At 32.9% G+C, this 16627-nt stretch overlaps 1 protein-coding gene and 1 long non-coding RNA gene across 2 annotated transcripts; one reads left to right on the plus strand and one right to left on the minus strand.

The window, feature by feature from the left end:
- Positions 1-7989: 7989 nt before the first annotated feature.
- Positions 7990-8776, minus strand: LOC110867717 (WEB family protein At1g75720-like). Its single transcript, XM_022116727.2, has one exon. It carries the CDS (start codon positions 8743-8745, stop codon positions 8158-8160), a length of 588 nt encoding a protein of 195 aa, XP_021972419.1. The 5' UTR covers positions 8746-8776; the 3' UTR covers positions 7990-8157.
- Positions 8777-12280: 3504 nt separating this feature from the next.
- LOC118483750 lies at positions 12281-12902 on the plus strand. Its single transcript, XR_004871346.1, has 2 exons — positions 12281-12512; positions 12595-12902. It is a non-coding gene; the product is annotated as an uncharacterized LOC118483750 (long non-coding RNA).
- Positions 12903-16627: the final 3725 nt, after the last annotated feature.

A 16627-nucleotide genomic window follows, 5' to 3' on the forward strand; every position in this document is an offset into this window, starting at 1 on the left:
CTCTGCCTTATTTGTGTCTTTCTATTTTGGCCAATCATTTCTTAATATTCATTTATAGGCAGATCTTAAATCTTGATCCTTATCATTTAATCATTTTAAGCGCTACATTATATACAAAAGTATAATGACGTTGATTTTTATTTCGATTCCATACATATGTTAGACATGATACAACTTATCGAGATCTCTTTATTTTCAGGTACATGAGGTTCTTCTTGAACCATCATGTCTAATGTCTCTTCAGGAGATCTTATTACTATAACCTCGACTTGACCATCTTAATTACTTGCTCCAATTTTCGAGGAATTTTATTATTGGAATCAACTAGTCTACCACGCTTTAGGCGTGCAATGGACTCATTACAAAATATGTGGTTGTCCTCTTGGGACACAAATATAACTGGAGCATAAGCAGTTGATTATGTGACTTACTTAGTCACTCTATTAGGTCAGTGAACTTGTCGGGTAATTTGTTCTTTAATATTGGTAAATGAATTATACTTTAAACTTCTAGTTCATAGTTTATAGTTTGAGGATCAAGATGACATGATAATTCATTTCACTTTTCACTTTCCAACTGCTTGTTATCTCCCCCTAATGTTGGGAACATTTATTCAATAAAGTGAAAAACCAATGAGCCATAAACAAATTTCTCATTAATGGCTTTAAGTATTCAATCATATACGATTATGTATACCCAACATATTCTCAAACTTTTTAGAAGTCCCATTTTTGTGCGGTGTGGTGGATGAGTTTCAATATATGTCGCACAACCAAAATCTTTGATGACATCTTTGGTTCCTGACCAAAAACCAACTGTATGGGGAGAACTATAACTTATTGGTTTGATGTGAATTGATGGTACTATATATAAAATTACATGTACCTAAATGAACTTTTGCTCCTCTCATGATTATTGGCTTTGTAACCAATAATAGATGTTCAGTTATCACAATAACATTTATTCCAATGATCATTAATAATTTCGGAATCAAATTCACTATTAACAAATAATATACTAATCTGGATTAATATGCTTGCTATCACATTAGCTAAGTCACAATCACACAAGCTTCAGGTTGTGGATTTGATAACCATTTAGACGATGCATCGATTTAAACACTAAATGGTATCATGTTGGTATATGCATATCCTTTAATCGCTTCCAGAATATTTAGGTATACACACCCTCGTTTATTTTGTAAATATACAATTTCCCTTGAGAGAAAACATTACATGCTAATTATTATCTTGGAGAATATTCTAGTTCTTCATTATGTTTCACATCATTATTGACTCGGTGTGGTCTAACCGATCATGCCAACTAATTAAATAATTATGATCCATAAACTTCTGGTTTATGATCGTATGTGTATTACTTGCTCGTATGTAATACAAAACGTATAACGCGAGAGAATATATTATAACTTCAAAGTTAAAACCATCGCGCTATGCAATCACTCCTTAGTTTGCCACTTTTGGTGGTCCATCTCATTATTAAAATGGCCATCATTACAATTCTTATAGTCAATCTCATCATTACAAAGGACTCAATTAGGTCCATCATTACATTTATAATGATTAATATATAATCACATTCACTTTGGAGAATGGAGTAGAACCAAAACAAGCTCCATAGCTTTTCATTATTTACTTTGTCACGTGAGTATAAAATCATTTCATTTTTCATAACTCTTATAATGATATTGCTACTTTAGGAACATATGTCTTAAGTGTGACAAACGAAAAGAATTTAATCGATTTTCCTTGTAAATAATGTTCTCTTTGCTTACTATCAACTGAGAAGTAGTTGAGTCATATAAAATTTATCAATCTTATATCTTACGACCTTTATAACGATCATTGTATGGTCATCACATTATTAACATGGTTTATCTCATTACATGAGCATCATAACAATTTCCTCAATTACCATGATTACGAACTTTACACCAATTATTATATCATCATATTCAGTTCACGGAATGGATTATAACCAAACAACTATCATGGTGACATCATTATAATTTTCTTAGTTATGTACATGATCACCACCTTTATGTAATCCCCGTCAAAATCGACCCATTCCAAAATCCGACCCGTTTTGAATTTTGGATCCTAATCCTTTAAACCTCGGAAATTTTCGCGAAATAAATAATCGTTGAAGGATATCGTTCATTTATTTTATTTAACTAATTAAACTAGTCAATATTATTCTTTTCGTAAAAATAATAAGTCTCGATCGAGGTTATGTAGGTAACCTAGTTAGGTAAACCTAGTTAGTCCCGTTAACATAAGTTAAGGGGCTAGGTTGTAACATATTAGAAACTTTTAATATAAACTAGTTAGATTTAAATTAATAATTTTTTTTTAGTTTAAAGCTAAGTTAGTTATTAAAGTTAGAAACTCAGTTAGTTCAATTAAACAAACTACAGGGGCCTAACTGCAATTTATGAAACTTAAAAAGGAAATAAAACATCAAAAAGGGCTTACGCCCGGGACCGAACCACCGCCCCTCAAACCAAATACACACGCTTTAACCGGATGGGCTACCATCATCGCTGTGAATAATCCCAGCTTATTATTTGTTATACGCGAATTACGCGGATTCCATTTTTTAAACACTTACCGCCAAATCACGAAATCCTTTCCTTTCTTCTTCGCTGAATTGCTGGAATAACAACCATTCCTTTTCTTTCTCTGTTTGACGTTTCCTTTTTCGTGATTTCCTTTTTAACAACCATAAATTCCTTTCAATTATCTCCTTAAATTTTTTTAGAGTTACACGGTTTCTTTTTTTAGTTCAATCAAGAACATGATTTGTCAATCATTACCGCGTTTCCGTTTATACGCTAATTACGAACTCGTCACGAATCACGTCCTCATTCATCGTTGAGCATCAACTATTACCATTTCTCGTTTACGAAAGATTCAATCTTTCTAAAATAAACTTGAACAGAATGACATATATATATATATATATACTTGCACTGTTTTGAGCACATCTCGACACCACCACAACATCGAACAACCCGTAAATTCACAAAAACCTATTTACGACACCCACACATCCCCTAACACTCCCTCGGTTTCGTTAACAAGACGACGGAGAGATCCCCAAGCCATCGGAGCTCAACCGCATGTTCGCCGGAACCGGAATCTACGTCGGAACTCGTTACGACATTGTTCGGATAAACATATCTTGTTCGTTCACTTGGATTATTCTCCATCTTTGCTCGTACGTTCTTAGAAGAAATCGCAACGCAACCAACGTGAGTATACTCGATCCCATTTTTATTTCAACACTTTTGGCTACAACATGTATTCTATACAAAAACACGCAACGCACGAATCTTGTTTTTATCACACTTTATCCACATTTAAACATGAGACAATTTGATGCTTGTTTATCTCATATGCTATGCAAGTTGAACGTGTTAATCTCAATGCCCTTGAGTCTTGGGGTATTGTGAAGTTAAACGATATTTGAACGATATTTGAACGATATTGAACGATATTTGAACGATATTGAACGATGTTGAATGGCAAAGTAGTAACTTGTATCATCTTATTCATGTTGGATATGAGCACTTTTAAACATTTTATTCTACTATGCTATGTATCAAACTTGTATACTCGCCAACATTTTTGTTGATTTTATTTTAATACATGTTGCAGGTTGATAGTCAAGATGATGAAGGAATCAAGTTAGGATGGACTAGATACCCATTTTAATAATAAACCTTGTTTGTTGCAATTTGTCCTTATTTGAAACAATGTATTTGAATTTAGTCATTTATGAAATTTGATTTAATCTATATTGTCACAATTAGTGTTATGATGCTTTTGAGCGATTTGTTCGTCTCATCCCGATGTTTCCGCCATCGGTTGGGGTGTGACACTTTATGTCAATCATTGTATCATCACAATCAACCTTACATAAACTTTAAAAATCTTGCTACTTCAAAAGCATATTTGAGGTTTGGCAATGGAAATTATTTTATTCCACATGTATAAATAATCTTTCATCATATAACATCAATTATATGACCGAATCATTAATATTTATCGCTCCAAACATGCTTCAATATATTTATAATAAGCTTTAGGGAGTTTGATCATTCGGATGTCATATTATAAACCAACATGGATCACAATTCAATCGTGTTTATAACGTGTGATCATATACCACAACTTTGGTCACTTTAATGCTCATCATATGAACACAATGTATACATAAAGTTAGATTATACAATGCATGACTTTATGACATGTAACCAAGTAAAACAAGTTATAATACAACCTTATAAAATACGATTTTTATCACTTATACTAAAATATATAATCAATACACTATAGTTAATATCCAATACTATTGTTAAGTATTATGACCAATCCCCTATTAGATGTATGAGATACCGTTATCACTATAAAATAACGCATGAGTTCCTCTTGTAAAAATAAAGGAAATGAACAACAGTAAACCATTACTTGAATATTATTGATACATTTTTTTTTATAAATCCTGGTACAACCCATGCATAAATATCAAAGTTTTTTTTAATACTGTAGCAATATGTTATTGTAATAATGTATTGCACTAAAGGCTTGTATAGTGTATGTAATACCGAAATCAATCAATGTTTAAAATCGTAGAAATGAATGTCGAATGTGTACTACGCACTAGATCTCTTTAACATCTTAACTGTGTAAAGGTATTTTGGCATGCCTTCTATACGCTAGCATGACTACTAAAGCAACAAGTTGAGATGAGTAAAAACATACCACACTTAAAACAAGTTATATAATGTCTAATTTAATAAGGTAATGGTGATAATATTGTGATAATAATAATAAAGGTGGTTAAAACTTAATATGATAATGATACATGCAAGATTTATTATATATTTCTAAAGTAGGTACAGTCATAAGAAACCACAAAGTTTTTAAACTTAAATCCAATTATGATCTAATTAATCATATATTAAAATTTATAAATGTATTCACCATTTATATAACTGCATATTTAAGCATATTAAAATAGATATATTAAAAGTAGATAAAACATAAATGTGATATTAAGATATCATTAATTCATAGTATATAATATTAAATACTTTACAATGCTAAAATTATGAATATGAAAGTCAAGTGGTCAATTGAATACGGCTAAATGGAAGGCCACCAATCAACTAAATTTAAATAAAATCAATAAATTCACACAAATTAATTTCATAGGCTCACGTTGTTTCGATCGATTTATCAAAACGTTTATGTGTTACTCAAGATTTAAAGAAGGGAATATATAAGGGAACCTATTTTGTGTATCTATTTTAAGCCATTTATACATCTCTGCGACTTATCTATAAAAATTCAAAAGAAAATACTTTTTTAACTAAATTTGTGTAGTCGAATCCCATAGCTTGAATTAAATACAAGAACCAAATATTGAAACAAGGTATCAAGTTTTAGTATCTTAAAATCAGCATTCCAAAATTAGTTTATTTTATAAACCATATTCATTCATCAATTGCATTCAGTAATCAAAGTAAGATAGCAATAAATCACATAACATGAAAATCAACTGTATGAAATTTGATGTATGACAACTACCATAAAATTAATTCATGATCATAAATTTGATGAATGACAATTTATTATATTCAATGGATGACAATTAACCTAGATAACGAATGGTCACTAAAATATGATAAGTATGAAATATATTTAAAGCTTGTTGATGGTTGACGAACCCACCGTTATATTAAATTAAATGTTGAGACAAAATTTATTATGGAAAACATTATGTAATATTGAAAATAAAAGTTAAATAAATATCTGAGTAAACAAATAAACATAGCAATATAAAGAATTAGAAAGTTATGTAACCGACTTTTAGACAACTTGTTCCAGTTACCGATAGTTCTCACCGCATCAAAATCATTTGTTTTCGAATACAAAATCAAATCTATATTTTGCAGAATAAGGATATGGTTGTTGGAAAAACATATTATTTAAATATATGCATTACCACTTTAAACACACATAGGATCGAAGGATACTTGTTTTGCGATTCAATATCAGTACCTTTTGCATAATGGTTAGATTGAAAGCAAACAGTGGCATGGTGAAGCGTCCAACGATGGCTTGTAACAATGGTTGCTCTAGAAACTTACATAATGCGATTCAACTCCATAAACAACTCGTGCTGATAACGTGTTGTAGAACAACTAAACCTAATAGCAATATAAGGAGAAGAATAAAAGAATGAGGGAATGTAAAATCTTATTGATATATCATACAAATACAATAACTATTATTTATAGGGCTTGACATTAATACAAATACATTAAGGGGGTGGGAGTTAAGCATGTGGAAAGTCACAATATTATAACTCATTCATAACATTCCTAACATTATTATTATATAGATGTTTTAGTGTACATATGTTATTAGGGCGTGCGGGGTGGTCTCGGCAATCGGCAAGACCTTTGCCGATCGGCAACACTACCGCCATGGGTGTTTGCCGTGCGGGAACAAGCCAATTCTGTGAGAGTATGCCACATGAGGGAGATGAGGTAAGTGGTGGGCTCATATCTTCTCAACCAATCATTTTTTCTTTTAAATTAGTTTGCCTAATCTTAATTTAGGCATGTACCTCGTATGGTTTTTAGGCATTAGGCTAGAGGGTATGGTGATGGTCCTCCCTTGGAGGATGATCCGCCATGTAGGCGCCACATCATAGTTCTCCCAAGGATGGTCCATCCACAAAACTAGAGGGTATGGAGGATGGTCCTAGATGATCATACCCCACCACTTTTATATTTTTTATTTTTTTAATCTTCTACTTTTTTTAATATTTAACAAATAAACTAACACTCCACTTTATTAAAAATATACATCTCAATTTCATTATTTTTACATTTTTGTAGTTTTGTATATTTTTACTTTTATGTTTTATTTGTTCGTTACGGGAATGGGCTGAACATATGATAATAATGGGCTGCTGTTGTGAGGTTATTGGGCTTGTAGCTGCGCACATCTTGAAGGCCTTGGGGTTTTTGTCCAACCTATATAAATGAAGCATGTGGTGTATAGATCTCTTGATTTACGCATATCATTATCTCAAAAAAGGTTCCAGACGATTCCAACCAACTGTTCATCTCTCTCTCTCTCCTAGGGTTTGCTCACTGTTTTGATTAGATCAGTTAGATCTCCTGTTGAGATCTTGTTTACGTTAGTCCGATCTATCTTTGTGAGTCGCAGATCATCGTGTTGATGATCTGCATATGAGACTTTGTGAGAGTTGTTATCTGTTCTTCTTTGATTCTTTGTAAGAGTTTCTTTTTTTGTTCAGTTAGTAAAGTTTTTTAGAGTTGATCCATGTTCTTTGACACACTTCGCCGGAGTTGAGGTTTTTGTTGCGGCGGTGAGTTTTGCTCCGGCGGTTGGGGGTTGGAATTATTTTTTTTTCTTTTCAAATGGTCCAAATCACAAACGGTCAAATTGGGTTTTTGTCTTTTAGCGACCGTCGCCAACTTCGGGAGGAGGACCGATGAGGACGCTGACGGGAGTGGGCGGCATGGTGTGCCGGCGTCGCCGGTCCTCGACGGGGTGGGGACGAACCCCATACCCTCTAGCCTTAGACAAGAATGGAAGAAATACATAACACAATATAATTGAGTGAGAGGAAAATTTGCCTAATCTCTTTGGATATGCACCCTTACACCCTTAATTATTCAAGCAACATTTAATTGAATGGTAAATCACGTTGTTACATCATAGTTTAAGGATTTGACACGATTGATCGGTATATAATTTTTTTTTTTGAATGGCGACAAATAAATAACTATGAAAAAATCACACTGAACCGTTAGTAGAATTTAACACGATTGATCAGTATATATAACTGTTTCGATCCGTACCTTGTTTTCGCAAATAAACATTAATTAATTCAATATATAAAACTAAATAAACATTAAAAACTCATGATTATTGTTTAAAAAAAAAAGTAAGTTACATTTGTTAGATAAAAAACCATCACCCAGTTCATATTTTTTACTCTTTTACCAGCAAAATTAATTCACTCAAAAGCTTTAAACCGAGCTAATTAACTCACACGTAAATCAAACATAAAATATGATTGTAACCAAATTAATCACTCATGTATCTGCATGCAGCCATGCATGATCATTAAAGTTTTCGATTTTCCTTTTCTCTTCGAAAACAATTCTCCCAGAAGTGGAATGATGGGCTTCTTCTTCTTATCCACCATCTTCCTCCCTCCACCACCACTCACCACCATAGCCCCCGGTTTCTCCGCCGCCTCAGCTTCCGCAATCTTCGACATATTCTTCTGTACCTCCGCGTTTAACGACGCCAAAGCCACCTCCGTCTCAGACTCTCTCTCCTTCAGCAACTTCAGCTCTTTCTTCGTTTCCTCGAGCTCGGACTCTAGCTTTTTAAGGGAGTTAACAAGCAACATTGGCGGTTCTTCAGGTTCCCGCGGTGGTGAGCATGATCTCCATGATGTTTGAGAGCTTTGCGTGGATTTCCATGATGGAGTTTCTTGTTTTGGTAAGGTGAAAGGGGGTTTACGTGTCGGTAAGAAGATTTCGCCGGTGAGAAACCGCTCCCCGAAGACCTCTACGGCTTCTTTGACCGAGCGGAAAGCGCGGGTGGTGTCTACATTGGCGCTGTAGTCCACGACGGGCGGTCGGTTTTCAGGTAGGGGTTCGGTTTCCATGGTGGTGGGAGTGAGGGTGCGGGTGAGTGTTGGTTTATGATAAGGGTTATGGTGAGTTTTCTTTGCTTTCACTTCAAATGCTGGAAGCTAGGTAGGGTTTGCTCCTGTTTCAAGGCTTAAAGTGGTAAAGAAATTGACTAGTCAACTACTTTGACTTGTAAATAGTCAACTAATCAAGTTGGATTTGCTACATTATCACATGTTTGTTAGTTACTACATATGATTATGGTACTAGGTAATGATAATCCACTTATGACCACCAAATCCATGATATTTGTATGGTTGCTTGGTCAATTCAAAGAGGATATTAATTCTAGTTTTTGTTTTTGTTTTCTTTTTCTCTTTTTCCTTCATGGTTTTAAAATAACTAGAATTTATACCCACGCTTCGCGGCAGGATAACGTTTTTTTAAAGTTGTGCGTACGTCAAAACGTAACATAACTTAAATTTATACCACTTGTAACTAAAGCTAAACACATAAAACTCGATGACAAAAGTATTTAGAAAGTTAAATGCTTGTCAGTGTCAATGCCGAAAGTTGAGAAAACACAAAAAAAAATATATCGAAATGTAAATCAACTTAAGTTTATATCTGCACGTAAATAAAAATAAAGACGTAAAACTCGATTAAAAAGTATTTAGAAAGTTAAGGCTTGTAATAGTCAATGCTGAAAATTAAAGGTTAAAAGTAAAAAAAAATTACGTCGAAACGCAAATCAACTTAAGTTTATATCGACACGTAAATAAAAATAAAGACGTAAAACTCGGTTAAAAAGTATTTAGAAAGTTAAGGGGTCGTAAGAGTCAATACTGAAAGTTAAAAGTAAAAAGAAAGAAAACCAAAAAAAACACAAAAAAAAAAATTAAAGTATTTAAAAAGTTAAGGGGTCGTAAGATTCAATACTGAAAGTTAGAGGTTAAAAGTAAAAAGAAAGAAAACAAAAGAAAAAGTATTATAGCACTGTAGACGTAAAACTCGGTTAAAAAGTATTTAGAAAATTAAGGGGTCGTAAGAGTCAATACTGAAAGCTAAAGGTTAAAAGTAAAAAGAAAAAAAAAACTAAAAATTGAAAAAAAAAAAATAAAGTATTTAGAAAGCTAAGGGATCGTAAGAAGAGTCAATGCTAAAAGTTAAAAGTAAAAAAAGAAAACCAAAAAAGAAAGAAAAAGTTATTGTAGCACTGCTACAGACCTACAATGCTACAGTAAAACCAAGTTGTTCTTTAATATTATTTGTTTATAACTAGGTGTTGCCCCGCTCGCGTTGCGGGGCACTAAGCCAAATATTTCTCTTTCATATACGTCTTTGTTTCGTTTACTTGTACATACTACTCATAACACGATCTTAAAAAACATTACATCGAGAAAACCAATTAAAATAAAACACAATCAATACTTTTGCAAAAAAAAAAAAAAAAAAAAAAAAAAAAAAAAACTAAAATGATGGAAAGACTATAATTTTAACTGGGAAAAATTGTAACTTTTCAGGACAAATGAGCATGTGCCACGCAACCACCTGACACGAATAAAAATTACACCGAGTCAATACTTAAAACAAAAACCATAGATTTGTTAAAAAAACTAAAACGAAAGCATGACTGTAATTTTACACTGGGAGCAAATTCGTAATTTGACAGAAAAAAAACAAAAACAATGGCAAACCTGTAAATTTGAAACGGATGGCAAAATCGTAATTAGGATGGAGAGAAAAAAACAAAACCAATGGCAAAACTGTAAATATAAACGGGGCAAAATCGTAAATTGGCTGGACCAATGGGGAAGTTCCAGGCAGCTGTGGGAACAAAATCGTAATTTTTGAAATGGGAATAAAAGCATAATTTTGAACAGAGGGCAAAATAGTAATTATATTTTGAACTGGGTGGGAAATCATAATTTTAAACTAAGCGCAAAACCATAATTTTGAGCTATTGGGGAAAACATAATTTTATTTTGAACTGTCGGCAAAAACGTAATTTTGAGCTGAGGGCAAAATCGTAATTTTGAGCTGAGGGCAAAATCGTAATTTTGAGCTAGGAGAAAAATTATTTTAATTTTGAGATGGGGGCAAAAACGTAATTTTAAACGGAGGGCAAAACCGCAATTTTAAACTGAGAATAAAATTTAAAATGAGTTTTTAAACTGAGGGCAAAATCGTAATTTTGAGTCAGGGGCAAAAAAATAATTTTATTTTAAATTATGGGCAAAAACGTAATTATTATATATATCAAATAACATCACTGGTTTGCGCCAGTGATGTTTTGGGTATTTGATATGTTGACCACAAGTTTATGTCTTTCATATTAGCCACAAGATTTTGTTTCTTTTATACACTTTCCTTTTTTTCATTCTGGTTTCATGGCATCACCCAGAAGTCAATGACGCAGACGTTCTCACCGTCATTCTTCCACTTTCTATCCACTACATCTGAAGGACTTCGGATTTGATTCCCATGGTGGAAAAACATCAACCACCAACCTGTACCACCATCGTGCGATTCGTGCATTATCATCATAGATTTACTATGGAAACCATAAATCGGTGATGGTTAATGAATATCGAATCGGCGATTATTGAACACCCCAAACCATAAATCAAAGGGGGAGAGGAGATCGAAGCGGCAGCCACATGGCTGGAAGAACAATGGGGCAGATGGTGGCGTTTGCATCAATGTGGTTGTGTTGTGGTGACTTTGCCGGTGGCAGTGGCGGTTTGGTGGTGGTGGTGTGTTGGAAGGATAGATTCTTTTAAAACACCGTGGAAAGAGAAAAGAAGGTCTATTATAATATATGCAAATTTTTAAGCTAGATTGCCGGAAGCTATAGTCGTCGGCCCGAAACAAAGAAGGATGTTGTCAACATTTAAAGTGGTAGGGGGCCCTGTCGCCCTTATTCCTGAAGCGGTGAAGGATTTCTATATATACTAAAACATAAAAGGTCAAACAACAGTTAACTTTTAGTCAACATCAATTTGTGCAAGTATAGTTTTCAGATTTTGGTTTCGACCACACTAACATTTACTTTTGTGACACTTGGTAACAAATAGCAACCCATTTTTCTTATAGTTTTCTTTTTATGCTTCTTTTTCTGTATATCTAACTTTAACATTATTTTCCCGTATATATTAAACTTTAACGTTATTTCTATGTAATAAAACTTTGGCTTTGTTATAATTTTGTGACAACATTTAAATTAGTTTTGTTTTTATAATAGTTTTGTTTTACGTTTTTTCTCATATTTGATTGTTATTTGATTGCTACTTAGCATGATGTTTGTTGGTTACATTTGGTCTGGTTTTTACCCCCTTAATTTTTTAATACGTGTCGGTATACATTCACATTCGTCTATGGTTTACGTCACGTGAGTCACTAGGTGTTCAAAATTTGTGATTTTTTTATGGTTTTTCTCGATTTTGGTCTTCGTTTAATTGCTACTTAGCACGGCTTTACGCCTCCCGCCCCACAACACTTGTAGCATGTTTTTACGCCCCCGCCCTGCAACGCAAGGGTTTATGACTAGTTATTATATATATCAATTACTATCGTATGATTGCGCCAGTAGATTTTCCAACTTTTAAGTTTTGAGCACATAAGTTTTATTCTTTCTCACAACCAGCACATATGTCGGTGAGTTATTTCTTTTTCCCCAATACAAATTGATAAAGTGTTGGTGAGAGAAACAGAGTAAACCTAAATTGTCACTAGATTTTAGAGAGAGAAGGAACGCTACAGCCCACTGTTCCGGTGCGTCCTTAGTTCCAAGCGCTTTTAGGTTGGTGTTAACTGTTTGCTCGATCCTTACCTGATACAGAATAAGCACAGATCAATTTGAAATCTTTTTATTCATCTGTCAGGTTATTCCTGATTTGTTTCGATCAGCATAATTCGTCGTTTACTGCGAGTGAATCAGAAATCAAAACAAAGGAAACATGTGGCACAATTCGAAGAAGAAGAATAAGAAGCGTGCCGGAACAGGGCGGGGTAGGCCACCATCCGATAATACTTTGATCGACGGGGAGCTTCTCTCGCAGGACCTTATAGTTCTTTATGTAATTAGGTTATGTAATGATACTAATAAAAATAGCTATAATACTATTGTTATAAGCTGTAACTGTATTTGATTTTTTGTTTGAATTCATCATCTCAAATTTTATAATTAAAAGTAGTGGTAGCTCCATTCACCATTGATTAGTTCAACATTTGACTTTGAAATTAACATTATTGTTTGTAGTGATAGTGATACATTAATATATTGAGACTTGAGTTGCATATAAGAACCTTTTGCTGTAAGAAATCAGTTTGTAGTCATCATTTTGGATTGGAAACATAATGTGAGCGACAATGGTTAACACACTTATAACGGCACAAACCCTCGTTGCCATCTCTGCGAGCGTCGGAGTGGTTTCTAGGGGCAAGTAGTAGTGCCGACTAGGGTTTCGAACAGGCGTGTGGCTTCTGTTCGTTTACATTCCTTATCTTACTTAATTCCAACAAATAGCATATCATAAGTTGTTTCAAAATTGGTCTTAGATTCAATGTTGTCATCTAAATTATATTCGGAAATGGATATGTCCGCTTCAATGTTGAATTTCTTAATTATAACAATCAATTAAAATATTAAGTTACAAGTTGCTTGAGTACAATTGTGGATTTGGAAGTTTTAATAGCAAAAAGTAGTAGATTGAAAGGTTATATATTTGATGTATCATGTATGAAGAGTGAGAATTCAGCGAATACGATGGCACATGGGCAGTGGACATGGCTGGCGGAGCAGTAAGTGGTGTGTTACAAGGTGCGGAAACCGGTGCAGCCAACGTAACCGAAGGTGTGGCTGGCATGGTGAAAAATACATTTTGGCAATAACCAATGCTCATAGAATAGTAACTGTAACACCAACAATTAGATGTAGAATCGAACTCTACTCAATTCAATGTAAGTTCAAATTTGATTTACCATCAGAAATGGATTAAATCATTTTTTTCTTAATCACTTGGATTATAATAATAAGTTTAAAACTCTTTTGATTAAGTGTTATTAAGAAGTTTAGAATTCTTTCACAGGCTTGGACATACATTTGCTCAACTCTTGACTGGCCTGTCCTTCCATGTTTGCCGCATATATTTGGATAGTATAATCTGAACCAAAAAGTCACATAAAAACACACATTTGTAGCTTGTTATTATAGGTGCTGTAATTTTTGGTATTTAAGGTGTTGTAAAATGATGTAATATAATACCTGCCTAACTTAATGTTGCAAATAAAAATCGGATAAGATTATATGTGAGATCCGCCGCGAAGCGCGGGGTGTATTACTAGTTTTAAATAAAGGCCAAAACCGTAATTTTAAACTGAGAATAAAATTAAATTAAAAATATGTTGGTCCAATAGTAAAGTGCCAGGCAAGCTGTCTGACACTATTCCCTCCACTTGAAATTGTATATGTGGTAAATGGGTTTCATTATTAACTGGATTTTAGTAATATCTATTTTATGTATATGTTTTTTTTTTCTAAAAACATTAAGAATTTTGGATTGTATAAATATTTACTTTAATCAAACTATACAACTTTAATAAAAGAAACTAGGTTTAAATAACCGAATTTCTTTTGTCATTTAGTCTGTGTTTATATGTGTTTTGAAATCACTACAAGCGTGTTGCGAACAGAACTGCTGACAAAAATGATAAGAAAATGTAGAAAAAAACACTAAAAGATAACCGAAAGAAAATCAACCAAAAAAGTTGTATGGTAACGATGTTGTTCGTGTGAAACATGTGGTCAGAGATGAACAAATTGTTATGGGTACTGGTACCAAATTTGCAGAACCGAAAGATCTTAAGTACCAATTCGGTACCCACTTTTGACGTTGCTTGTACCGGTTCACTACCGTTTTACCTTCATATACTGGTACCGTAACCGGTATTTTCGGTATCAGTATCGATTCTGTATCGGTTGGCACCGAGCTAGTCCCTACCCCTGAAACTAAAAAAGAAAAAAAAAAATAAAAGTTGAAGAAAATCAACAAAAAAAGTTATACGATACCGTTGTTCGTACGGTAACCGTGATCAGGGATGAGCAAATGGTACCGGGTAGCCGCACTGAATTTCACGAACCAAAAGATTTCCAATATCAATTCGGCACCAACTTTTGGTGTTTTCTGTATTAGTGCCGATTTTTACCTTCATGTACTGATACCGAATAGGACCGTACCGGTATTTTTTATATAAGTATTGGTTCGATACCGGTTGACGCCAAACTTATCCCAACCCCTGATATTAAAAAAAGGATTAAAGATAAAAAGTAAAGAAAATAACTATTATTATAATATTAAAATAATAAAATTATTAAAAACTATATATTATTATAATATTAAAATTCACTATTTATTTAAATTCGTTTAGTAATATATAGTAACTAGGTTATGGCCCCGTGTGTTACACGGGTTGATTAATGAAAACGATATAATTTATTATTTGTAAATACTTATTAATTTTAATCTACTCTTGATAGTTTTGAATGAACATTGATAAATTCATCAGTTGTCATTAATAACATTGAATTTCATGGGACAAACCTCTAATAACATTGAATTTCATGGGATAAACCTCCTAAAACTATAAAATAAAAAACAAAGTCATCTTGATTCGCACCAAAAAAACTTGGAAAAAATTGAACTATAGAAAGGAATATTGGATTTTAACAATCTCAACTATTCGCCGTTGGCCGCTAACAATTCCAATTTCAAAAATAACTACTGGTTGTCTCAACTATTAACATATTGCCTTCCAATAGACTCTGACTAACAGAACCCTAATGTTGTTAGTCTCCGGTCGCCGGAAAAAAGTTTCTAAAGGTCCGACCTAAGGTTACAAAAAGGTTTTGAACGAAAATGTTGAGTGGCGACCCAATAATTGGGGCTTTTAGTACAAAAAAGTTCCTAAAATAAGTAATAAGGTTACAAAGAGGTTTAGGACAAAAAATTGAATTTTCCGGCCAAAAACGCTATTCCGGTGACCAGAGACTAACGACGTTAGGGTTCTATTAGTCAGGTTCCATTGGAGGCCAATATGTTAATAGTTGGGACTGCCAATGGTTATTTTTTAAGTTGAGACTATTGGCGACCAACGACGAATAGTTTTTATTATTGAAATCCAATATACCCTAAAGAGATATGCAACTATTTTTATTCTTTTTTTACTCAGTTTTACTACAATTGTGTGCGTTACTTATTGAAAAGAAAAGTCTTGGTATCAATACATGCATCTAAACCCAACCCATTTTAATTTCTTTTATTATATAATCTCGTGTATTGTACGGGTTGAATAATTATAATTTTATATACCAAATAATAAAAAAGTTTTATCTTTAAAAACTCTATGTATTATACAGGTTGAATAAATGTAATTTTGTATATTAAATAATAAAAAGTTATATCATTAGAAAAATCACTCGTGTATTGTACATGTTGAATAAATCTAATTTTATATATCAAATAATAAAAATGATATATCTTTAAAAACAACGTGTATTGCAGGGACTGAATAAATGTAATTTTGTATAGCAAATAATAAGTGTAAGTTTGTATATCTTTAAAAAGTCCCATGTATTACACGGATTGAATAAATGTAATTTTATATATTAAATAGTAAAAAATTTATATCTTTAAGAATCACGTGTGTTGTACGGGTTGAATAAACGAAATCTTATATATCAAAAAATAAAAAAAGTTACATCTTTAAAAACCTGTGTCTTGCACAGTTTGAATAAACGTAATTTCATATACTAAATACTAAAAAAAATATATTTAAAAAAACCCCGTGTATTGCACGTATTGAATAAATTTAATTTTAAATACCAAATAATAAAATTGATAAATTTAAATGGAAAAC

Source organism: Helianthus annuus, chromosome 11 (assembly GCF_002127325.2).
Source record: "Helianthus annuus cultivar XRQ/B chromosome 11, HanXRQr2.0-SUNRISE, whole genome shotgun sequence".
NCBI classification, from domain to species: domain Eukaryota; kingdom Viridiplantae; phylum Streptophyta; class Magnoliopsida; order Asterales; family Asteraceae; genus Helianthus; species Helianthus annuus.

Bases quoted from the DNA above. Each gene is read 5' to 3' on its own strand.
- LOC110867717 (XM_022116727.2), bottom strand. From the start codon at position 8,745: ATGGAAACCGAACCCCTACCTGAAAACCGACCGCCCGTCGTGGACTAC.